This window comes from Pan troglodytes, chromosome 5 (genome assembly GCF_028858775.2).
Source record: "Pan troglodytes isolate AG18354 chromosome 5, NHGRI_mPanTro3-v2.0_pri, whole genome shotgun sequence".
NCBI lineage: Eukaryota > Metazoa > Chordata > Mammalia > Primates > Hominidae > Pan > Pan troglodytes.
Genome location: NC_072403.2, coordinates 42,896,357 through 42,921,148, shown reverse-complemented (window position 1 = coordinate 42,921,148; position 24,792 = coordinate 42,896,357). Strand labels below are relative to the sequence as shown.

The 24,792-nt window shown below is 47.4% G+C and overlaps 2 protein-coding genes and 1 pseudogene across 8 annotated transcripts in view; all 3 read right to left on the bottom strand.

The window, feature by feature from the left end:
- Positions 1-1,432: 1,432 nt before the first annotated feature.
- On the bottom strand, positions 1,433-1,986 carry LOC462655 (cytochrome c oxidase subunit 6A1, mitochondrial-like). Its single transcript, XM_054685746.2, has one exon. It carries the CDS (start codon positions 1,972-1,974, stop codon positions 1,645-1,647), a length of 330 nt encoding a protein of 109 aa, XP_054541721.1. The 5' UTR covers positions 1,975-1,986; the 3' UTR covers positions 1,433-1,644.
- A 7,509-nt stretch (positions 1,987-9,495) lies between these two features.
- FGD2 (FYVE, RhoGEF and PH domain containing 2) overlaps positions 9,496-24,792 on the bottom strand; it is a 32,167-nt gene continuing 16,870 nt past the window's right edge. For 4 of the 7 annotated variants that reach the window (XM_063812955.1, XM_063812958.1, XM_063812957.1 and 1 more), the window contains 2 exons: positions 21,119-21,265; positions 19,875-20,966 (listed from right to left, as the gene is read on the bottom strand). In XM_063812955.1, coding sequence (XP_063669025.1) covers positions 20,235-20,966; positions 21,119-21,265 — 879 coding nt within the window. In that variant the 3' untranslated portion in view covers positions 19,875-20,234. Of the gene's footprint in view, positions 9,889-15,445; positions 15,595-17,978; positions 19,100-19,471; positions 19,619-19,874; positions 20,967-21,118; positions 21,266-24,792 lie in introns of those variants that run through there. The other 3 variants (XR_010157989.1, XM_063812956.1, XM_527374.8) reach the window with 3 other exon arrangements.
- Positions 23,778-24,788, bottom strand: LOC134810240 (uncharacterized; annotated as a pseudogene).

Here is a 24,792-nt window from a genome sequence, read left to right as displayed (position 1 = left end):
TTTGGCTGGGAGCCGTCTTCTCTCTTTCTCTTCACGTGGTCTTTCCTCTGCACATGTCTCTCCTCATTTCCTCTTCTGATTGGATCAGGGCCCATCCTCATGACCTTATTTTACCTGAATTACCTTTTTAAACATCCTGTCTTTAAATGCAATCACATTCTGAGGTACTTGGGGTTAGGACTTCAATATAGGAGTTTTGGGGGCATAGAATTAAACTTGTAACACTTATGATTTTTTTTTTTTTTTGAGATGGGGTCTTGCTCTGTTGTCCAGGCTGCAGTGCAGTGGCACCATCATAGCTCACTGCAGCCTCAAACTCCTGGGCTCAAACCATCCTCCCACCTCAGCCTCCAGAGTAGTTGAGAGTACAGGCACAAGCCACCACACCTGGCTAGCTTAAAAAGAATGTTTTAGAGAGGGGGTCTCACTATATTGCCCAGGCTGATCTCGAATTCCTAACCTCAAGTAATCCTCCTGCCCTCAAGTGATCCTCCTGCCTCAGCCTTCCAAAGTGCTGAGATTATAGGTGTGAGCCACTGCACCCAGCTGGCCCCAGCCCACTTTTTAAGCTATGATGTAAGTACAAACAGTGGGCTGGCTTTGGAAGTGCAGATTGTATACTGGTCCCAAGATCATCGTATGGAAATTCTGGCGCCTCCCATGCCTACTAGTTTTGATTAGAGGTAGTTTAGGGACACAGCCTGCACTCAGGATGTCCCCTCTGGACATGGCCACCACTGGCCAGCTGGACTGGGAGGGGGTCAGTGTTGTCACCAACATGATAGGACTTCTTAGAACAGGCCTGGCAGCTCTCTCTAACCAACGATGTATGTCTGGTAATCTTTGACTTTGAAAACTCTGTTCTCTTTAAAAACAAAGTTTCAAATTCTGTATCTGGAGCTGCTATTTATAGAATCATCTAGGAATCCTTCATAAAAAAAGGAGACAAATTTGTGGCATTTGTGTTTTTACAAAGTAGCACATTTATTGTTGAAAAACACAGGTGAAAAAGAAGAAAACAAAATCAACAGTAATTGGACCTCCCAGAGATCAGTGTTAACATTTTGGTTTCTGTATCTATCTTCATCTCTCCCTGTGTTTTAATCTACATCTCAATCTACACTTATATAATTAAATTGACTTGAAAGATAAGATTACACGGTGCCATGTCATAACTTCTTATCAATTAGTATATCATGATCACTTCCCAGGGCATGGGATCATTTTCTAAGAGGCCATTTAAGACGGTGGCCGAGTACGAGAATGGCATAAGCTATTCAACAAATTTCCTATTGTTGAATAATTGGGTTGTTTTACCTTTTTCACAATATCAAATGAAGCTGTGATAACATCCTTTAAGCTAAATCTTTGCCATGATCATTTACTAAGGATAAATTCGTAGAAGCGAAACTTCTGAGTTAAAGACAAAGCATTATTTTATTTTATTTTTTTAAGTTTAAGTTATTTATTTAAGCCATCTCCTGCCACAAGCAAAGGGATGGGAGACCAGTATACCAGTCATCATTTGATACAAGTAAAGAAGGTGAGCTTAAGGTCCCATATACTTTTTCTGGTCCATGTGCAGAGTAATGGTCCAAACCAGTGCTGTGGTCCCTGGTGCCCGGGTAGTGGTCCAGATTCTCTTTATTCATCTTCGTAGCCAGTTAGAAGTGGATTCACATGAGGGTTATGGAATAGAGTATGGTTACCATCTCCCCAGGGAAACGGCTTGGTCCTGATGCGGAGATGGGGGTAGGCGATGAACTCGGGTCTCTGGTGCTCTCCGTGGTGCGACTTCAGGTACACATTCAGCATGCTGACTGCCACTCCGGGGAGCGCGACGAAGAAGGTGAGGGTCTTCCACATGCGAGCTGAGCCCTCTTTGCCATGGGCGCCACTCGACATAGGCCGCCCCAGCTGTGGGCGGGACCGACCCAGCAGCCGAGAAACCGAGGACACACCAACTGCCGCCATTTTTGATCTGGACTGCCGCAGCGCCGCAAAGCATTATTTTAAAATGTTCAACTTTATTTACTTTTGAATAGATAATATATATGGTGTATATATACACATTACAAAATATATGTGTATTATCTCTATGCATATGTACATATATCTCTCTATGTGTGTATATATATAAAATATATAAATATATAATATATAAATATATATAATATATATAAAATATATAATATATAAATATATATAATATATATAAAATATATAAATATATAATATATAAATATATATAAAATATATATAATATATAAATATATAAAATATATATTATATATAAATATATATAATATATACATAAAATATATATAAATATATATAATATATATACATAAAATATATATAAATATATATAATATATATACATAAAATATATATAAATATATATAATATATATACATAAAATATATATAAATATATATAATATATATACATAAAATATATAAATATATATAAATATATATAATATATATACATAAAATATATAAATATATATAATATATACATAAAATATATATAAATATATATAATATATACATAAAATATATATAAATATATATAATATATACATAAAATATATATAAATATATATTATATATACATAAAATATATATAAATATATATTATATATACATAAAATATATATAAATATATATTATATATAAATATATATATTTTATATATATATATATATATTCAGAGACAGGGTCTTGTTCTGTCGCCCAGGCTGGAGTGCAGTGGTGCAATTGTAGCTCACTGCAATTCAAACTCCTGGGCTTCAGTGATCCCCCTGCCTCAGTCTCCCAAGTAGCTGGGACTATAGGCATGTGCCACTATGACAGGCTGCTTTATTTTGTTTTGTTTTAATTTTTATTAGAAACGAGTTCTCTCTATGTTGCCCAGGTTGGAGTGCAGTGATGTTATCATAGCTCACTGCAACCTTGAACTCCTGGGGTCCAGTGATTCTCCTGCCTCAGCCTCCCCAGCAGCTGTGACTACAGGCACACATGCCACAACATCCAGTTAATTTTTGTATTTTTCATAGAGATGAGGTCTTGCTATGTTTCCCAGGCTGATTTCGAACTCTTGGCCTCAAGTGATCCTCCTGCTTCAGCCTCCCCAAATGCTGGGATTACAGGCATAAGCCACTGTGCCTAGCTATTTTTTTTTTTTTTTCCACAAATGGTAGTTGCTATGGTTTGAATGTGTCCACCAAAGTTCATGTGTTGGAAACTCAATCTCCAATGCAACAGTGTTGGGAAGCGAGGCCTAATGAGAGGTGATTAGGTCATGAGGGCAGAGCCAGGATAATGCAATTACTGTGGGAATGGGTTAGTTATTTTAAGAATGGGCATATTATAAAAGTGAGTCTGGGGCCGGGCGCAGTGGATCATGCCTGTAATCCTAGCACTTTGGGAGGCCGAGGTGGGCGGATCACGAGGTCAGGAGATCAAGACCATCCTGGCTAACACAGTGAAACCCCATCTCTACTAAAAATACAAAAAAAAATTAGCCGGGCGTGGTGGCACGTGCATGTAATCCCAGCTACTCAGGAGGCTGAGGCAGGAGAATTGCTAGAACCCGGGAGGTGGAGGTTGCAGTGAGCTGAGATCGCACCACTGCACGCCAGCCTGGGTGACAGAGCGAGACTCTGTCCCAAAAAAGAAAGAAAAAAAGTGAGTCTGGCCCCCTTTTGCTCTCTTGCTCTTGCCCTCTCTTGCCCTTCCACTTTCTGCCATGGGATGATGCAGCACAAAGGCTGTCACCAGATGCCACCATCATGCTCTTGGATTTCCCAGCCTCCAGAACTATGAGCCAAATACATGTATTTTCTTTATAAATTACCCAGTCTGTGGTATTCTGTTATAGCAACACAAAATGAACTAAGACAGCAGTATCCTCTATACTATTCTGTGCTTTGCATTTTTTCACTTAAGAAATTATCTTGTAGAGTTTTCCAAGTCAGTACTACATAATATTTTATTATATGCATTTACCATAATATATTTAAGTAGTCCCCTGTTGGATAGACGTAGTCCCTTATTGATGGTTACATATTAGTTATATATGACTGTATAACATATTATCCAGAAGTTCAGTGGCTTAGAAAAACAATAAAAAATTATTTTCTTATACAGTTTTTTGCTGGTCAGAAATTTGAGAAGGATTCATCTGGGCAGTGCTCACTTGGGGTCTTTCATGTGGCTGTAGTCAGATGCAAATTGAGGCTGAAGGTATCTGAAGGCTCAACTGGGACTAGAAGATCTACTTCTTTCTTTCTAAAAAAATTTATTATTACTGTTTTTGGAGATGAGGTCTTAGTATGTTGCTCAGGCTAGTCTCGAACTGGGCTCAAGCGATCCTCCCACCTCAGCCTCCTGAGTAGCTGGGACCACAGGTGTGTGCCACCAGGCCTAGCTAATTTTTCAATTTTTTGTAGCAATAGGAGTCTCACTGTTTTTCTCAGGCTGGTTTCAAACTCCTAGGCTCAAGCAATCCCCTACCTTGGCCTCTCAAAGTGCTGGGATTACAGGCATGAGCCACCATACTGGGCTCAAGAAAATCTATGTCTAGAGTTACTCACTCATACAGCTGGAAAGCTGGTGCTGGCTGTAGGTGGGGGCCTCAGTTCCTCTCTACATGGATCTCTCCACAGAGCTGCTTGAGTGTCCTCTGGAAGCTGTCCAGGAAGCTGAGGCAGAAGCTGTGATGCCTTTTATAACCGAGCCTTGGAAGCCACACACCTTTGCTTCCACTACATTCTATTGGTTATGGCAACTACAAAGGTTTGCCCAGGTTCAAGCAGAGGGAACTGACCCCACCTCTCAAAGGAGGATGCTAACATCACATTATAAGAAGAGCATGGGAAATGGGATATATCAGTGCTTCCATCTTTAGAAAATACAGTCTGCCATAGGTTATTTCCAATATTTTGCTATTACCATATGTTAGTAAGTAGATTTTAAAGACTTTCTATATGTATTGCCAAATCTCCTTTAGAAAGTTGTACTAATTTAGATTCCAACCCCTGGTGATTGAGAAAGTCAATTTCTCTGTATCCTTACTAGCACTAAGTTTATCTTTTAATTAAAAATCTCTGCCAATTTGATATGCAAGAAATGGTATGTCATTGTTTTAAGAAAATTCCTTCTAAGAAAGCATAAGAGCTAAATTTGAGTAGCGGTATCTATATTAGTTTGCTAGTTTAGTTGCTATATTAGTTTCTGCCATAAGAAAATACCACAAACTGGGTCGCTTAAACAACAGAAATTTATTGTCTCATAGTTCTGGAGGCTGCAAGTCTAAGATCAAAGTATCACAGGTTTTTTTCTCCTGAGGCCTCTTTCCTTGACTTGCAGACGGCGCCTTCTCACTGCTGCCTTTCCTCTGCACACGCATCCCTGATGTCTCTTCTTTTTCTTTTTTTTTCTTTTTTTAAGACAGAGTTTCACTCTTGTTGCCCAGGCTGGAGTGCAGTGGCACGATCTCAGCTCACTGCAACCTCCACTTCCTGGGTTCAAGTGATTCTCCTGCCTCAGCCTCCTGAGTAGCTGGGATTACAGGCGCCCACAACCACGCCCAGCTAATTTTTGTATTTTTAGTAGAGACAGGGTTTCACCATGTTGGCCAGTCTGGTCACAAACTCCTGACCTCAGGCGATCCTCCCGCCTTAGCCTCCCAAATTGCTGGGATTACAGGCGTGAGCCACCATACCCAGCCTGTCTCTTCTTTTACTTATGATACCAGTCATGTTGGATTAAGGCCCTTATGACCTCCTTTAATCTTAATTACCTCTTTAAAGGTCCTATCTCCAAATATAATCACATTGGGGACTAGGGCTTCATCATATAAATTTTGGGGGAACACAGTTCAGTCTATAACAGCACCTTTACTGATTTGCTGAGTAATCTTGGGACAGCCACATATCTCTCTGAGCCTCAGTTTTCTTATCGGTTTAATGGAGAGATACCACATTTCCTTTTCCTCTTTCTCAATGGGTTGTCATGACAAATTAGATAGAACCTGTGGAGCTGAGTGTGGTGGCTCATGCCTGTAATCCTAGCACTTTTCAAGGCCGAGGCAGGCGGATTGCTTGAGCCCAGGAATTTGAGAACAGCCTGGGCAACATGGTGCAATCCCATCTCTACAAAAAATTAAAAAAATTAGCCAGTCATGGCTGGGCGTGGTGGCTCACGCCTGTAATCCCAGCACTTTGGGAGGCCGAGGCAGGTGGATCACTAGATAAGGAGATCGAGACCATCCTGGCTAACACGGTGAAACCCCGTCTCTACTAAAAAAATACAAAAAAAAAAAAATTAGCCAGGCGCAGTGGTGGGCACCTGTAGTCCCAGCTACTTGGGAGGTTGAGGCAGGAGAAAGACGTGAACCCGGGAGGCGGAGCTTTCAGTGAGCCGAGATTGTGCCACTGCACTCCAGCCTGGGCGAAAGAGAGAGACTCCATCTCAAAACAAACAAACAAACGAAAATTACCCACGCATGGTGGCATGTTTCTGTGGTCCCAGCTGCTCAGGAGACTGAGGTGGAAGGATTACTTGATCCCAGAGGGTCAAGGCTTCAGTGAGCCACGATCATGCCAGTATACTCCAGCCTGGGCTGCAGAGCAAGACCCTGCCTCAGAAAAATAAAAGGAACATGCGAAAGGGTTCTGGAGAATATAATTATTAACACATAAAATGCTTACAATTTAGGTCTCAATTCTGAGTTTGCACAACATGAGATACCCTTTGTTGACCTGAGTGGTACGCTGATAGTGTAGATGAATGTATCAGTTATGTAATGCTGTGTAACAATCCATCCCTAAACTTAGTGACTTAGAACAGCTGTTTATTATTCTTGCAATTCTGTGGGTTGGCTAGATGGTTCCTCTGCTGTTTTCATTCACACAGCAACAATCTGCTAATGGCTTCGCTGGGTTAGGTGGTCTAGACTGGCTGGGGTGCCTGGGCCTCTCTCTTCCTGTGGTCTTTCAGGCCAGGTTCCTCACGTAATTATGAAAGCACTCCAAAAGCACGAAAGCAGAAGCCCAGCCCCAGAAGCTGCCCAGCATCACTTTTTTTTTTTTTTGAGATGGAGTCTCACTCTGTCACCAAGGCTGGAGTGCAATGGCGTGATCATAGCTTACTGCAACCTTGGCCCCCTGGGCTCAAGTGATCCTCCCACCTCAGCCTCCAGAGTAGCTGGGACTACAGGTGCATACCACCACGCCTGGCTAAATTTAAAAAAAAATTTTTTTGTAGAGACTGGGTTTTACCATTGCCCAGGCTGATCTCAAACTCTTGGCCTCAAGCGATCCACCCACCTCTGCCTCCCAAAGTGCTGGGATTTCAGGCATTAGCCACCATGCCCGGCCTGCTCAGCATCACTTCTGCCACATCCTATTGGTCACAGCAAGTCACAAGACCAACTCAGATTCAAGGGGTGGTGAAATAGATTCCACCTTGTGGTAGTGGAAGCAACAAAGTTACATTGCAAAAGAGCATGGACACAGAGAACTTGATTCTGTTTGGGGCTATTACTGTTACAATTCTCCATGTGGACCCTTTGCAAAGCCCATATGTATCTGTTCCCATACTGAGTCAGCGTGCCCCACACACTCTCCCAGAGACTAGTGGACTTTGCCCTGCCCTTATTCTTTTTTTTTTTTTTTTGAGATGGAGTCTCGCTCTGTCACCCAGGCTGGGGTGCAGTGGTGCAGTCTCGGCTCCCTGCAACCTCCGCCTCCTGGGTTCAAGCAATTCTACTGCCTCAGCCTCCTGAGTAGCTGGGACTACAGGCACGTGCCACCACGCCCGGCTAATTTTTGTATTTTTAGTAGAGACGAGGTTTCACCATATTGGCCAGGCTGGTCTCGAACTCCTGCCCTCATGATCTGCCCGCCTTGGCCTCCCAAAGTGCTAGGATTACAGGTGTGAGCCACCGCGCTCAGCCAGACTTTGCCCTTATTCTTGGCGATGATCCAGTGTCTCCCAACTTGCACCTAAGCCCATTCTCAGCCAGTCCAGCTCCAGAGCCCTGCCCACTGCCTGTGGCTCTGGTTTGGGGCTCTGTTTATACCCTCTGGCCTTGCTGATGTACCTGGGGATTTGAATTTGCATCATCCTGCTAGCCTTCCCACTCCTAACTAGCCCCTACTCTGTTTCCTGGAACTCAGCCCAGCCCAACTCTCTCAGCTGCCTTCTGGCAGGGCCAGACCTGCTCTTTCCGAGAAGTTCACACAACACCAGTGGGTTCTCTTGACCAATTTCCCAGGAAAACTGCTTAATACATCTAAAAGGGCAAAATAGTTCTTTCCACTTTGATTCACCTCAACCTAATAAGCTCCAATAATTCAGGCCTTTGAGAAATTCCACAATTTATGCTTCAAATTTCAGTCACATTTTTGTGTGTGTCTTACACATGTTCTTTAGAGCTCATGAGTTATTGCTAATATAAATCCGTGTGGTTATTATTGATAACAGCTATAAAGGAAGAGGTAATACCAAGACGGCAGAATCTCACAGCACGGTTTATTGGGAGGGCTGCCGAAAAGTTAACATGAATCACGTCTTCCTAATTGAATTGCATTTTCTGATGTAGCAGCAGGGCTTGCTGCCTAAGGACCTTCAGAGGGCTGTAAAGCCAAGCATCACTGAAGTGTTTGGTAATGAAGGTTTGAATTTTAATAAACCAACTCTTTTGTAAGGGGCACTTTTTGGTAAATATATTAATTTGCTAATTATTGAAATGATTCTAGCATTGTAAGTTGTTAAGTAAAAAGTACCCAATTGACTAGTTATGTATCTTTAGTGTAAAAAGGTGAGAAAATTAATATAGTATAATATGATATGATATAATATATAAAGTGTGTGTATCTCCTTTCTTTGGAAGCGTCTGCAAGAAACCAGTAATATTTTCTCATGGGAGAAAAAATGCGTGTCTGAGGCTGGACGCAGTGGCTCACACCTGTAATCTCAACACTTCGGGAGGCTGAGTTGAGCAGATGGGTTGAGCCCAGGAGTTCAAGACCAGCCTGGACAACATGGTGAGACTCTGTATCTACAAAAAATACAAACAATTAGCCAGGTACAGCCGAGTGCGCCTGTAGTCCCAGCTATTCAGGAGGTTGAGGTGGGAGGATCACTTGAGCCGGGGAGGTTAAGGCTGTAGTGAGCCGTGATTGTGTCACTGCACTCCAGCTTGGGTGACAGAGCAAGACCCTGTCTCTCCTCCACCCCTCCAAAAAATGGGTCTCTGGCAGCAGGATGGGAGGGAGATTTTCTAGTTTACCTTTTGTACTTTTTGAATTGTACCATGTGAATGTATTGCCTATCCAAAATTAAATCACTACTGCGGGGTGGGTACTGACTGGGAGGGGGCACAAGGTTGCTCTCCGGGGCCCTGGACATCTTCTGAGCCTTCATTCTGGATCTTGATGGTTACGTGGGTGAACACACGTGAAAAGTCATCAATCCATACACTTAAGTTCTATGCACTTTATTTTAAATTATGCTTCAAAAAAAGTGATGTATTCTAATGACATGATAAAATACAGTCAGCCCTCCATATCTGTGGGTTCCATATCCACAGATTTAACCAACCATGAATCAAAAATATTTTTTAAAATGGGTGTTTGCATCTGTACTGAATACATATAGACTTTAAAAAGAATCATTATTCTTCCAGCCTGAGGAACATGGCAAAACCCCATCTCTACCAAAAATACAAAATAATTAGCTGAATGTGGTGGCATGTGCCTGTAGTCCCAGCTACTCAGGAGACCGAGGTGGGAGGATTACTTGAGCCTGGGAGATGGAGACTGCAGTCAGCCGAGATTAGGCCACTGCACTTCAACCTGGGTGATGGTGTGAGACCCTGTCTCAAAAAAAAAAAAAATCATTGTTCTCTAAACAATATAGCCTAACAACTATTTACGTATACATATACTTTTTTTTTTTTTTGAGACAGTCTCACTATTGTCACCCAGGCTGGAGTGCAATGGCGTGATCTTGGCTCACTGCAACTTCTGCCTCCTGGGTTCAAGTGATTCTCCTACCTCAGCCTCTTGAGTAGCTGTGATTACAGGTAGGTGCCTGCCACCACACCCGGCTATTTTTTTTTTTTTTTTTTTTTGAGATGGAGTCTTGCTCTGTCACCCAGCCTGGAGTGCAGTGGCGTGATCTTGGCTCACTGCAACCTCCCCCTCTTGGGTTCAAGCCATTCTCCTGCCTCAGCTTCCCCAGTAGCTGGGATTACAGGAGTGCACCACCACACCGAGCTAATTTTTGTATTTTTAGTAGAGACGGGGTTTCGCCATGTTGGCCAGGCTGGTCTCAAACTCCTGACAGGTGGTCCGCCCACCTCGGCCTCCCAAAATGCTAGGATTACAGGTGTAAGCCACCATGCCCAGCCTATTTACGTATTTTTTTACAGTATATTAGACATTATAAATAATCTAGAGATGATTTAAAGCAGCAATCTCCAAACTTTTTGACACCAGGGACTGGTTTTGTGGAAGACAATTTTTCCATTGACAGGGGCATAAAACTGTTCCACCTCAGATCATCAGGCGTTATAGTCTCATAAAGAGCGCGCAGCCTAGACCCCTCGAATGCTCAGTTTGCAGTACGGTTTGCGCGCCTCTGAGAATCTAATGCCGCTGCTGATCTGACAGGAGGGGGAGCTCATACGGTCATGCTAGCTTGCCAGATGCTTGCCTCCTGCTGTGTGGCTCTGTTCCTGACAGGTATAGGCTGGTACTGGTCCACGGTCTGGGGTTTGGGGACCCCCCCCAATTTAAAGTATGTGGAAGGATGGGCATAGGTTACATGCAAATATGGTACCATTTTATATCAGGGACTTGAGCATCTGAAGATTTTGGTATCTGCGGTGGAGGGGGGGCGGTTCCCAGAACCAATCTCCCATGGATAGCAAGGGATTATTGTATATTAAAAATAATTTTATGTATTTATGTATTTATGTGTTTATTTATTTTACTTTAAGTTCCGGGATACATATGCAGAGTGTGCAGGTTTGTTACATAGGTATGCATGTGCCATGGTGGTTTGCTGCACCTATCAACCCGTCATCTAGGTTTTAAGCCCTGTATGCATTAGCTATTTGTCCTAATGCTCTCCCTCCCCTTACCCCCACGCCCCCCAAAATAATTTTAAAAATAAAGTCAGACCAGGATATATTGCCTTGCTCCACAAAAATTAATATGTTTCTAAAAAGTTTACTCAAGCCTGTTTCTAGAAAGTGAAGCATAACTTCCAACTGGCTTTCATTAAAACGTCTAAGATGTATTCATGTCCTGACTCCATTCAAGGAGTGGCAGTACTGGTGTTGGTCTGAGCACTAGGAGCCTGCTGGGGTGAACCCACCCACTCTCTGAGTCTGGGCTTGATGATGGAAAGAGAAAAGGAGAGGTGAATTGAGTCTCCTTGAAAGACTTGAGAAATTAGAGCCGGGCACGGTGGCTCACGCTTGTAATCCCAGCACTTTGGGAGGCCAAGGCGGGAGGATCACCTGAGGTCAGGAGTTCAAGACCAGCCTGGCCAACATGGTGAGACCCCCGTCTCTACAAAAATAAAAAAATTAGCTGGGCGTGGTGGCATGCACCTGTAATCCCAGCTACTTGGGAGGCTGAGGTGGAAGAATCACTTGAACCTGGGAGGCAGAGGTTGCAGTGAGCCGAGACTGTGCCATTGCACTCCAGCCTGGGCGACAGAGCGAGACTCCATCTCAAAAAAAAAAAAAAAAAAAAAAAAAAAAAAAAAAATCAGAGAAATTAGAGCCCAGCAGAGAACACAGGAAGAGAAGTCAACACTGCCTGATCTCCTCTGCATGTGGGAGCTTGCTGGGCACTGTGCATGCTGGTACAACAGAAGCAGACAAAGAATTCTTCTGAGAGGCAAGAGAGGAAATCAAAATTGGAAAACAGAACCATATACTAATAATCCACTCATTTGCTGAGCAATTTACCATTTTCTTTTCTTTCTTTCTTTTTTTCTTTTCTTTTCTTTTTTTTTTTTTTTTTAATTTTTGAGATGGAGTCTTGCTCTGTCGCCCAGGCTGGCGTGCAGTGGCATGATCTTGGCTCACTGCAAACTCTGCCTCCCCAGTTCAAGTGATTCTCCTGCCTCAGACTCCTAAATAGCTGGGATTACAGGCATGCACCAGCCTGGCTAATTTTTGTATATTTAGTAGAGAAGGGGTTTCGCCATGTTAGCCGGGCTGGTCTCAAATTTCTGGCCTCAAGTGATCTGCCTGCCTCAGCCTCCCAAAGTGCTGAGATTACAGGCATGAGCCACCGCGTCCAGCCCACTTTCCCATTTTCAATATCCTTTTACGCCTGTTACATAATTTGACTTTGAAATCACCCTATGAATGGATGGGGTGCATGTTCATCGTCCCACCTTGTGAATGAGGAAGGAAGCTGAGACCTAGACAGCAAAGTCACAGGAGGTGACAGAGCCTGTATTCAAACCCATGTTTTACAATTCTATGTCTGATGTGCTCACTGCTGCTTTCCAGAGAGGTCTCGGATCATCTAGACTGAGCTCTGGCTTCCCTATTTACCAGCTGTGTGATTTTGGGCAAGTTGCTGAACCTCTCTGTGCCTCTCTGTTCTCATTCTGTACAATGGAGCTGGTATAAGGATTACATGAGCCAATAAAAAGAAAGCACATGGTAGGTGCTCATCAAAAATTAACTTTTGTTTTTATTCCTAGAAAAAAAGAAAGTGAGACATGATAATGGCAAAGATGAGAAATCTGAGAATCATAGAGAGAAGAGGGTGAGAAGAACAGTTCAGAGGTGGAAATGGCTCTAGCATGTCAGTGCTGAGCTCCCCCAGGCAGTAAGAACAGGAATACGGTGGCCAGGCAGAGGCCAGGGCAGGCCAGCAGTACCAGTAGGAAGATGCCCTCACCCCTACCTTGGCCTTCAACCTGAAGAAGCTCAGTGTTTCCCTAGGCCCAAATCTAGCTGGCAGCAAGCCCAGGACAGAGAGTGAGGACAGGAGTGGGGAAAAGAGATGGATAAGGCATCTTGGCCACCCTCGAGGGGCTTGTGGTCTGGTTGTAAGATCGAGACAGGGCTATGTGAGCTAAGATGGCTTCCCTCAGTCTCCCCAGAATGCCAGGCTCCCTGTCCAGTGAGGTGCTGGTAAAAATGGAACAACTAGCTCTTTGTTGGGGGATGACAGGTCAGAGGGGCTGATATGCCAATTTTCATGTTTGCCCATTTCCATGGTGTAAATACTCTTATTGTGGCCATCTTCAAAAAGAAGCAGGTCCTGGCATCAAGCCATGAGGGCGGGACAGGCAGTAAGGTGAGGACAAAGGTGTGGGGTCACGGTCAGAGGTTGGAGACCTGCGTCCCGGTCCCTGAGAGAGTGCACAGGAATGCTACGTGCCTTGGACACATCATTTTACCTCTTTGACCTTCAGTCACCTCAAGGAAGAAAATGAAAATGTACCGTGTTGGAGGGTGGGCAGAGCTGGCGTGAATCCAGGCCAGAGGGTATTTTTCAAGCACTTGCTACGTGCTAAGCCCTGGGATACAGAGACGAATAACAGAGCGTCGTGCTGGGGAAGTGGGCAGATGTGAAAGTCCCATGACCTCATGGACATAGTGGTGGTGATGATTAGTAAGTACGAGGTGATGGCCTTGTCGTGTCTGAGTCACACAATTCATTCTGTCAGTCCCCAGATCTTTTGTTTTGTTTTGTTTGAGACAGAGTCTCACTCTGTCACTGAGGCTGGAGTGCAGTGGTGCCATCTCGGCTCACTGCAACCTCCGCCTCCCAGGTTCAAGCGATTCTCCTGCCTCAGCCTCCCAAGTAGCTGGTACTACAGGCGCGTGCCACCATGTCCAGCTAATTTTTGTATTTTCTGGTAGTGACAGGGTTTCACCATGTTGCCCAGGATGGTCTCAAACTCCTGATCTCATGTGATCTGCCCGCCTCAGCCTCCCAAAGTGCTGGGATTACAGTTGTGAGCCACCACTCCCAGCCAGTCCCCAGATTTTTATTGAGGACTGGCTATGGGCCAGGCACTGGGAAACAGCAGTGAACAAAAGACCAACTCTCTGCCCTCCAAAAATGGAGACAGGACACTAATCTAAGAAACATAAAATAGAAGCCGGGTGCGGTGGCTCACGCCTGTAATCCCAGCACTTTGGGAGGCCGAGGCGTGTGGATTACGAGGTCAGGAGATCGAGACCACGGTGAAACCCTGTCTCTACTAAAAATACAAAAAAATTAGCCCAGCGCAGTGGCGGGCGCCTGTAGTCTCAGCTACTCAGGAGGCTGAGGCAGGAGAATGGCATGGACCCGGGAGGCGGAGCTTGCCACTCGCACCACTGCACTCCAGCCTGGGTGACAGAGCGAGACTCTGTCTAAAAAAAAAAAGAAACAAAATAGATAAAACGATTTTCATTATGTGAAGCAGAGTCAGGGGCAGAGTTGCCAGGAGCACTACGTGAGGCAGGTGGACAAGGACGCCTGTCCGAGGGCCAATGAGGCAGAGACTGGAGAGAAGTGAGGGAGTGCATCGGGCGGATTTCTGGAGGAACAGCATCCAGGCTGAACGAGCAGCAGGTGCAAGAGTCCTGAGGTGGAAGTGTGCTGAGGGAGGGAGGTGAGATGGGGCAAGGGAAGGGGGAACTCTGAGAGGCAGCCAGGGGTCATCCCAAAGGGCCTGGTGGAGCACAAGGAGGGAGACATTAGATGGGCTTCTAACCCCATGCTACTGGAGGGCTGGGAGCTGAAAACTAGCTCAGCTTTCAGATTTGAAAGAATCTGTGTGAAGACGCCAGAGGACAAGTGTGGGAGCAGGAAGGGCAGGTGGGAAGCTCTAGCAATCACCCCCAGAGATATCACAGTGGCCGGGCCAAGTGACAGCATGTGAGGGGTATGAGGTGTGAGGACGGGCTCTGTTCGCAGTATATCCTGAAGGTAGAAGCAACCAGGCTTGCGGCCAGAACAAATGGTCCCAGGAAAGCAGAAACGTCCATGAAGAGCATAGCTAGTAACAACTCTCAGCCAGCGAGCTCCATCTGTGGGCTAGGAGCTTTCCCTGAATTATCTCACTTGGTTTTCACACCAAATCCTGCAAGGAGGCACTGCTCATCAAGTTACAATGAATACATGGAGGCTCAAGAGGTTGGGTGATATCCCCAAGACCCTATGTCAAGCCTTCAACAGAACTGGAATTTGAGCTTTTCAGGCTATCAAGGGGGTGCCCTTTGCATGATATCAGCTGCCCCTGAGATTTGGAAAGTAGTAGTATATTACCTTGCCAGGCGTGGTGGCTCACACCTGTAATCCCAGCACTTTGGGAGGCCAAGGCAGGTGGGTCACCTGAGGTCAGGAGTTTGAGACCAGCCTGGCCAACATGGTGAAACCCCGTCTCTACTAAAAATACAAAATTAGCCGGGCGTGGTGGTGCATACCTGTAATGTCAGCTACTTGGGAGGCTGAGGCAGGAGACTCGCTTGAACCTGGGAGGCAGAGGTTGCAGTGAGCAGAGATCGTGCCACTGCACTTCAGTCTGGACAGCAAGAGCAAAACTCCATCTCAAAAAAAAAAAAAGAAAAAAGAAAAGAAAAAGTAGTATAAGTAGTATACTACCTGGCACGTATTAGGTACACATAGTAGGTAATAATCATTTGCAAAATACCTACTTTTTTTTCATTTTGAGACAGGGTCTCAGTCTGTCACCCATGCTGGAGTGCAATGGCACAATCATAGCTCATTACAGCCTCAAACTCCTGGGCTCAAGTGATCCTCCTGCCTTGACCTCCCAAAGTGCTGGGATTACAGATGTGAGCCTGTATGCATTTCTTTGTATCATAAACATTTAAAAGGTCATGAGCCCTATACACTCACCAGAATGTCTAAAATTATTAATTTTAAAAAAACAAACTTCAAACCTGACTATACCAAATGCATGAGCAGGGGAAATGTCATACATTGCTGGTAGGAATGTAGAATGGTACAACCAATATGGAAAACAGCTTGGTAGTTTCTGATAAAGTTAGACACTTACTCAGTAACCCAATTTTAGGTATTTACCTAAGAGAAAAGAAAACATGTGCTCACACAAACACTGAACATGAACGTTTATAGTTCATAGGAGTATTATTCATAATTGCCCCAAACTGGAAATAACCCAAGTATACTTAACCTGGTAAACAGATGAACAACTGTGGTATGCCCATGCAATGGACTACTACTCAGCAATGAAAAAGGAATGAACTACTGACACAGAGAACAAAATGGATGAATCTCAAATATATAATGCTGAGTAAAGGAAGCCAGGCTTAAAAAGCTGTGGTTCCATTTAAATGACATCTGGAAAAGGCAAAATTATCAGTCAGAAACAGATCGATGGTTACCAGAGGCAAGGAGTAGGGGTTTAGGTTGACTACAAAGGGTGGCATGGGGACACTTATGGGGGGATTGTGGTGGTAGCTGTATGACTGTACTCTTCTGCCAAAACTTAGAAAATATACCAATAAGGGTGGATTTTACAGTCTGTAAATTACACCTCAGTAAACCTAACAATGACAGCACAAAGGTTGTGTGCCCTCGCTTCCCTCTTCTAATGGCTACCTCATTTTGCTCCACAGTGAAGCCACTCTCCATACTCCCACTCAGATTAACCCCCTGGAAAAGCTTAGGTACCAGTGCTGCAGAATCGACTCTGCTGTCACCGAGCCAGCTGCCTTCAGCATCATTGGTGAGTTTTAAAATGCTGATGCAGGCCAGGTGCAGTGGCTTATGCCTGTAATCCCAGTACTTTGGGAGGCTGAGATGGGTGGATCACTTGAGTTCAGGAGTTTGAGACCAGCCTGGCCAATATGGTGAAACCCTGTCTCTACTAAAAATACAAAAATTAGCCGGGCATGGTGGCACACGCCTGTAATCCCAGCTACTTGGAAGGTTGAGGTAGGAGAATCACTTGAACCTGGGAGGCAGAGGTTGCAGTGAGCCAAGATGGCGTCACTGCACTCCAGCCTGGGTGACAGAGTGACAGACTCCATCTCAAAAATAAAAATAAAAATAAAAAATAAATAAAATGCTGATGCTGTCAGGGCATGGTGGCTCATGCCTATAATCCCAACACTTTAGGAGGCCAAGGCAGGAGGATTGCTTGAGCTCAGGAGTTTGAGGTCAGTCTGGGCAATATAGTGAGACCCCATCTCTACAAAAATTTTAAAAATTAGCTGGTTGTGGTGGTGTGCACCTGTGTTTCTAGATACTCAGGAGGCTGAGGAAGGAGGATAGCTTAAACCCAGAAGGTCAAGGTTCCAGTGGGCTCTGATCACACCACTGCACTCCAGCCTGGATGACAGAGCAAAACCCTGTCTCAAATAAACAAACAAACACCCTACAGTAGGGAAGTGGCCCCAGGTTGGAGGCAGGCAAAGCTGCTGGGCCTGTGATGGGACAAAAACCTGTGACTCATCCATGCTTCCTCCTTTCAGGGCAGAGCCCAGCAATGGCTGGACCTGCTGAGAGCAGCTGAGGGTGTTCTGGCCACTGCTGGGGCCACTCCATGTGGCCTGCTGACCACTGCCACCCCCTGGTGGTCTCTTATGAAAAAGCATCCTCACCCACCAGCGAGGTGGGGATGAGGGGACAGGGATGCTCCTCCCGTCCCCCTTCCTCCCACCATTCACCTTTCTCTCTTGTCTTCCCAGCTTCTTCACTCTCTTTCCCTCTCTTTTGCTTCTCCTCACTCTCCTCCCCTCTCTGCTTGTCTTATTGTTCTGCTCCATGATAGAAAGAGCTTTGACCTTAGTTCACCGGGTTAAAACCTGGCTCTGGCATCTACGAGCTACATGACCAATTGAGCCAATTACTAAATCTCTCTGAGTTGGTGTCTTCATCTGGAAATGGGGATAACTCTGGATGGTAAAATGACATAATCCACATAAAACACCTTGCACAGAGCCTGGCCCAATAGATGTTTATTATTATTATTACTACTATCATGACTGGCACTTGACAGGGGCTCAACCATTGGTTGTGGTAGTTTGCTCTCTTTATTCTTCATCCCAGGTAACCCAGGCTATATATTAGACTCCAGTGGGTACTCTTAAAAAATATGCATGCGCCAGGTATGGTGGCTCACGCCTGTAATCCCAGCACTTTGGGAGGTGGAGGTGGGAGCATCGCTTGAGGCTGGGAGTTTGAGACCAGCCTGAGTAACATGGTGAAATCCCATCTCTACAAAAAATAAAAAAATTAGCTTGGCACAGTGGCACACACCTATAATCCTAGCTACTTGGGAGGCTGAGGCGGGAGGATCACTGGAGCCCAGGAGAGCGAGGCTGTAGTGAGCCATGTTTGTGCACTCCAGCCTGGGAAACAGAGTAAGACCCTGTCTCAAAAAAAAAAAAAAAAAGACCCCATGCCTCCCCCAACTCAGACCATTTAAATCGTTGGTGGTACTTCAGTACAGGCATTGTTTTTTACATTTTTAAAATTAATTTACTATGTGTTTTTCACCAGTACTCTTTAAAAGCTCCCCAGGAGATACAAATGAAAAACCACACTATGGTGACCACCAGTCCGGGGTTACCTGGGGCTTTCCTAGTTTTAGCACTGGAAGTCCCATGGCCCAGGAGCCCCCTCCCCACAAGGCAAACTGAGACACTTGGTTGTCCCCTTTCTAGAAAGGAATGGACCCATATTTTCTAATCCCAGATCGGGACACGTGGCCTGGGCGCAGATGGCTGAATCAATTCTCTGAAAGCACCACTTGGGGCAGTGGGTCACTGAGGCCACAGGGTCAGTCTGTGGCAGGAGCTGGGTTCAGGGTGGGGAGAGGTGGGCAGGAGAGCGGCTGGCAGTGGCTCAGTCGGACAGGTCCCCGTCGTTGGGCCAGCTGGGGCTCCAGCCACTGGCCGCCCGCTCCATGGCCTTCACCCAGCGGCCCTTCAGCTCCTCCGTCTCGGCCTTGAAGGTGTAGAGCTGGCCTGACTGCTGTAACTGGAAGACCCGAGGGTCCCCCTGGGGCCCAACAGTCACCTGGTAGCCCAGCAGGGGGATGGAGGTGTGAGCCCTCATGTCCTGGGGGGAGGAGAGAGCAGTGGGCCACTGTCCCCTCTCAGTCCTACTGCCCCAGATAGCCATCGTGAAGGCAACAGCCACGCACGCACAGCTCACACCCTAAACCCCCATGGGTTGGGGGTGGGCTGGTGAAGGCCATCGAGGAAGAGGAGAGAAGAACTGGCTGCCTCTGAGGGCAAAGCAGTGGTGACCTAGAGTCAGGGCCCAATTCTGAAACCTACCAACCTTGAGACTCCAGGATACCACATCCTCATTGGGCCTCAGTTTCCCTATCTGACATATGGCACTAGCAATACTCACCCCTGATCCCCTTCACACACACGCTGTGGGAAGGCCAGGGCCTGACGGGGGGCGGGCAGGTGGTGGCCTTACCTGAGGGGCAGCGTAGACATAGAGCACGAGGGGGTCATCCCGAGGGATCACACACCAGCCCCGGGGGCCGCTCTTGCCCCACTTGTCCCCGATGAGCTGCAGGAAGCTGCACATCAGGCTCTGGTCAGGCGTGGCTGAGGACCCTTTCTAAAACCAGAAGGAGGGACTGTCAGGGAGCAGAGCAGCCGCAAGTGCCAGATGTTGGTCTGGGGGCTTGACAATCACTATCTCCAATCCTTACAGCAGTACTGAATGGAGGGGTCCTTGGTCCTTGAGGCTCAGAGAGGTCCCATCAAGTGCCTGTGGTCACACAGCTAGCTGGCCAGTGGCAGAGCTGCAGTCAAACCCCAGCCTGCCTGAACCTGTCGCGTGTGTGCCCACAAGGGGCAGGTGCCGGGAGGGTGCCTGGAGCTGCTCCAGGAAACAGAATTGGGCCCTGAGAAGGGGCTGAGCATCTCCAGGGGCAGGCTGTGTTGCCTAGTGGTCAGGGGGTCCTGGGCCTGGAAGGATGGGGAGGATTGGAAACGGGGTGGACGCCCGTGGAAAAAGGCCAACTTTTTTTTTTTTTTTCAGACAGTTTCTCTCTCGTTGCTCAGGCTGGAGTGCAATGGTGCAATCTCAACTCATTGCAACCTCCACCTCCCGGGTTCAAGAGATTCTCCTGCCTCAGCATCCCGAGTAGCTGGGATTACAGGCATGCACCACCATGCCCGGCTGATTTTTTTTTTTTTTTTTTTTTTGTATTTTTAGTAGAGACGGGACTTCACCATGTGGGCCAGGCTGATCTCGAACTCCTGACCGCACGTGATCCATCCACCTCGGCCTCCCAAAGTGCTGGGATTACAGGCATGAGCCTTCCCGCCTGGCCAAAAGAGGCCAACTTGAACCTGGGAGTGAATCTCAGCTGGCACAGGCTGGGACCTTCTCCCACCTCCCAGGGACGGTGGGATGTCAACCTGGCCTTCGTGAGGGAGGGGCAGTGGACAGTGGTATTGATGCTGAGCTGGTTGACATTGTATTTGTGCTGCCTAGCTGAGCACAGTTGTACCCCCACAGGGGAGCACCTGTGGGGGCAAGTGTGGCTCAGTGAGGCCCCCAGGGCAACAGAAAGAACATCTGTGACTGAGATCAGAGAGCTGGCTCCTAACTTGCTGTGTGATCTTGGGCAAGTCACTCCTCCAGCCCTGGGTCTCCATGGGATAAGACCGACTGGCCCCTGGAGTCCCTTCCAGTTAGAATGGAGTCTCCAATCTGTCTGACCTGGAGCGTCAGTGTTCCCATCTGTAAAATGGAACCGGTGACACCAGCTCTTGGCACCCTGGGACTGTTGGGGCAGGACATGGGGACGTGAACATGAGCTGTCCAGAGGGGCCGTACTATTGGATGGGGACATAGAGGAAGTGCAGAAGAATGTGGACGACAGCCTGCAGCCAAAGGGTGCCTCCATTTGGTGACAGGCTCCACACTGCCTGGGCTGTGGCGAGAGGCCTGGGGTCTGTGGGCAGAGAGAGGAAGAGGGAGAGGGGGGAGGGTGTGACCATGGCTGGCTTGTTCCTCAGCACTGGACAGTGTCAGCCCAGCATGGTTGCCGGGCACACATTCCCTGAACAGAGGACGGATGGTGAGCGCGGGGACAGTGGCCCTCACCTCCAGGATGCCCCGCCTCTTGTCCTCCTTGGCCTCAGGCAGCACATTTCCAGTGAGGAATGCGTAGCAGTGGAGGCAGACTCGGTTGGGCCTGTTGTCGTCGTATTTCAGTTCGGCCCGGTAGTCGGAGCACCTGGCACACACCACCTGAGGAGGACACACAGGGGGGCATGGGGCTGAGACCAGGCACCGGAGGGCTGGGCTCCTGCCTTGTTGGGCAGGTGGGGGCATGAGAGCAACCAGGGACTGGGGGAGGAAAAGAAAGCTTCGAGGGAGGAATAGAGGCAGAGCGGGGATGCTCCCCGATGCTGGTGAGGCCCAACTGCCTGGAGGCTGCGATACATGGGGGAGCTCGGGCTCGGGGCTCTTAGGCTGAGGGTTCAAGACCCGGCCCCCACCGCGAGGGCCGTAACTTCTCTCCCCTCCAGGTTCCCTCTGAGTGAGGGCTGCTGTGAACCCAAGGGGCTTGCCCCAGACAGGCCACTGGCATCTGATTCACTTTTCCAAATGCTGTCCTCTCCGCCATCTCAGCTGACTCTCCCAAAGACCCCACCAGGCAAGCAGGGCCCAGCTTTTGTCCTCTCCTGATCCTGAGAGCCAGCCACACTGTTACCTGGCAGACAGGCCCTCCACACACAGGGTGTGTCTTTCAAGTCCCACAGTTTAGCTTTAAGATTCAGGCAGACTTTGTATTCTGCGCCATCATGGAGTCAAGTGTGTTTTCACCTAAACATGATAGGCTGGTTGTTTTTACATGGGTACTCTGTGGAGGGGGGCCCACTCTCAGCTCACCACAAAGACACCCCCCAAAGGCTGACATGGATCATGCCGGGAGGCTGGGTAAAAGGGGCCTGGGAAGACTCAGAGAGGAACACTGGGTGCCGCAAGGTGTGACTGCGAGGAAGACTTGGCTTTATGGGGAGCCCAGATGTGGGCGTGGTGATGGAGGGCAGGAGAAAGGGGCAGAGGGAGTGTAGTTCATCAGGCGGCACCACCCCTCAGGGAGCTCCTCTGTGTGCCCAGCACAGAGTGTGGCCTGGCAGGGACCTGGAGAAGAAGGCCTGGCCCTGCCCCACCCTCACAAGGATTCCCGTCTGGCAGGCAGGGGAGACAGAAACTGGCACCCAAACCACCGAAAGGATGACTCACTGGCTCAGCAGGCACGAAGATCTGCACAGGCAAGAGAAACCCACGGTCAGGGCACAGCCCCACACGGGGGCTTCAGCTACCTTAGCAGCATTTTTTTTTTATTGAGCGATTTCAGTGTTTAAATATAATTAGTAAATATTTTTTCCTCTACCAACGTTTAATTTTGAAAAATTTCCTACCGACAGACAAATTGAACAAATAATACAATGATACCACCCACTAGATTTACTAATTATTAACATTTGTGCCACATTTGCTCTCTGTCTCTCTCTATATGTGTGTATTTTATTTTTTTCGGAACCATTTGAGGATAAATTACAGTCATCATGACACCTCACCCTTAAATATGTAGCTGGTGGTCTCCTAAGAACAAGGGCGTCCTTCTACCTATCCACGGTGTCATAGTCACGCTCAGGAAATTTATTGATACAATATTTTTTTTTTATTTTTTTGAGATGGAGTTTTGCTCTTGTTGCCTGGGCTGGAGTACAGTGGCGCGAACTGGGCTCACTGCAACCTCCACCTCCTGGGTTCAAGCGATTCTCCCTCCTCAGCCTCCCGAGTAGCTGGGATTACAGGTGTACACCACCACACCCGGCTAATTTTGTATTTTTAGTAGAGACAGGGTTTCACCATGTTGGCCAGGCTGTTCTCGAACTCTGACCTCAGGTGATCCACTCACCTCGGCCTCCCAAAGTGCTGGGATTACAGGTGTGAGCCGCTGCACCCAGCCAATACAATATTATTATCTAGATATGTTGCATCATCCAGTTTCTCCCAATGGTCCCAAGAGCAACCTTGATAGCTTTATTTTACCCCAGAAAGAATCCAAGCAAGGATCATACATTTAATTTAGTTGTCAGAATATTTTCTATCTTAAGCTGGAAGGCAGCTACACGGGTGTTGTTATTCTTTGTGCCTCTTTGTATTTCACTATTTTAAGTAATTTTTAAAGAACTACTTTCACTCACAAGTGTGAATCAATTCAACTCTTATTTACAGAAGTGAATCACCAGGAACAGTAGCCAATCCCCACATCCTTTCTACCTGGCTTCGGGATGTAACTCATCACTGACATCTGAAGGCAGGTGTGTTCCCAGGTCCTAGAAACTGACTCTGTCCTGATTGCAGTTGAACACATTTTGGGGACACCTCCCTGACTGGCCCCAACCTGTCCAGCTAGACTCCTCCTGTCCTCTGGAGGTCATCAAAGACTGAGGTTGCAAAGGGCTTCTCTGTTTGCAGAGTAAACAGAGGGGGTTGTGATGTCAACAGAGAACAGCTCAAGTACAGGAGTGCTTAAAAAGCAAAGCGAGATCTACCTCGGGTAACTGGGCCTGGATTGATAAGAGGAGAAACTGTAGTGGACACAGTTCCCTCCTCAAGAAGCTGGTAGCTCAACCGCACTGGATGCCCTGCCTGAGCTATGGAGGAGGGGGAAAGAAAAAGAGGAGAGGGAAGGGAAAGAATGTTTTTTGGTGGAATCCTCACTGCCACACTGGAGGTAGGTTTCACGATCCCCATGGCGGAGTTAAGGAGACTGAGGCCTGAACCAGTAGGCAGAGTTAACAACAGAATCCAACAGGTGCCAGGGTGCTGAGGGCTTGCAGAGAAGAGAGGACAGTTAGCCGAAGCGGGTAAAGAGAGGATGACGGGGTGGGTGAGTGCATAGTGGGCATGGGCCTGGTGAGGTGGTGGGGCAAGGCCTGAGGGGGTGCGGGGCTAGATGCCCCCCCACTGGAAGTGGGGACCATTTCCTAGCTCTGGGTCTCAGGGTCGTGGAAAATGATGATAAGAATGCAGGTAAATTCATAGGATCAGCTTCAGGGGTGCCTTCAGCAAGTAATTTAACCTCAATGGGTCTCATTTTCCCATCTAAAAAATGGGAAACAGCAGCCTCCTGAGGTGTGCTGTGAGGGCCAGATGAGGTAGTAATACACACACCTGGCTCAGAGCTAGTGCCCAACACCACTGGGCTGCATTGGTTGAAGCCAGCAGATTTGGCCAGGATGGGGACAGCAGGACCTCAGCTGGGTGGGTAGAGGCCCAGATAGGGCAGGTAGAGGCCTAAGTGGGACAGGTAGAGGCCTGGGTGACACTGGTGGAAGCCAAGGTGGGGCAGGTGGAGGCCGAGGTGGGACAGGTAGAGGCCAAGGTGGGGCAGGTGGAGGCTTAGGTGACACAGGTGGAGGCCGAGGTGGGACAAGTGGAGGCCGAGGTGGGACAGGTGGAGGCCGAGGTGGGACAGGTGGAGGCCTAGGTGGATCAAGTGGAAGCCTAGGTAGGAAAGGTAGAGGCCTGGGTGACACAAGTGGAGGCCTAGGTGGGACAGGTGGAGGCCGAGGTGGGACAGGTGGAGGCCGAGGTGGGACAGGTGGAGGTGACACAGATGGAGGCCGAGGTGGGGCAGGTAGAGGCCTAGGTGGATCAAGTGGAGGCCTAGGTAGGAAAGGTGGAGGCCTGGGTGATGCAGGTGGAGGCCTGGGTGACGCAGGTGGAGGCAGGAGTGCTGGCAGGAGTACTCA

Bases quoted from the DNA above. Each gene is read 5' to 3' on its own strand.
- LOC462655 (XM_054685746.2), bottom strand. From the start codon at position 1,974: ATGGCGGCAGTTGGTGTGTCCTCGGTTTCTCGGCTGCTGGGTCGGTCC.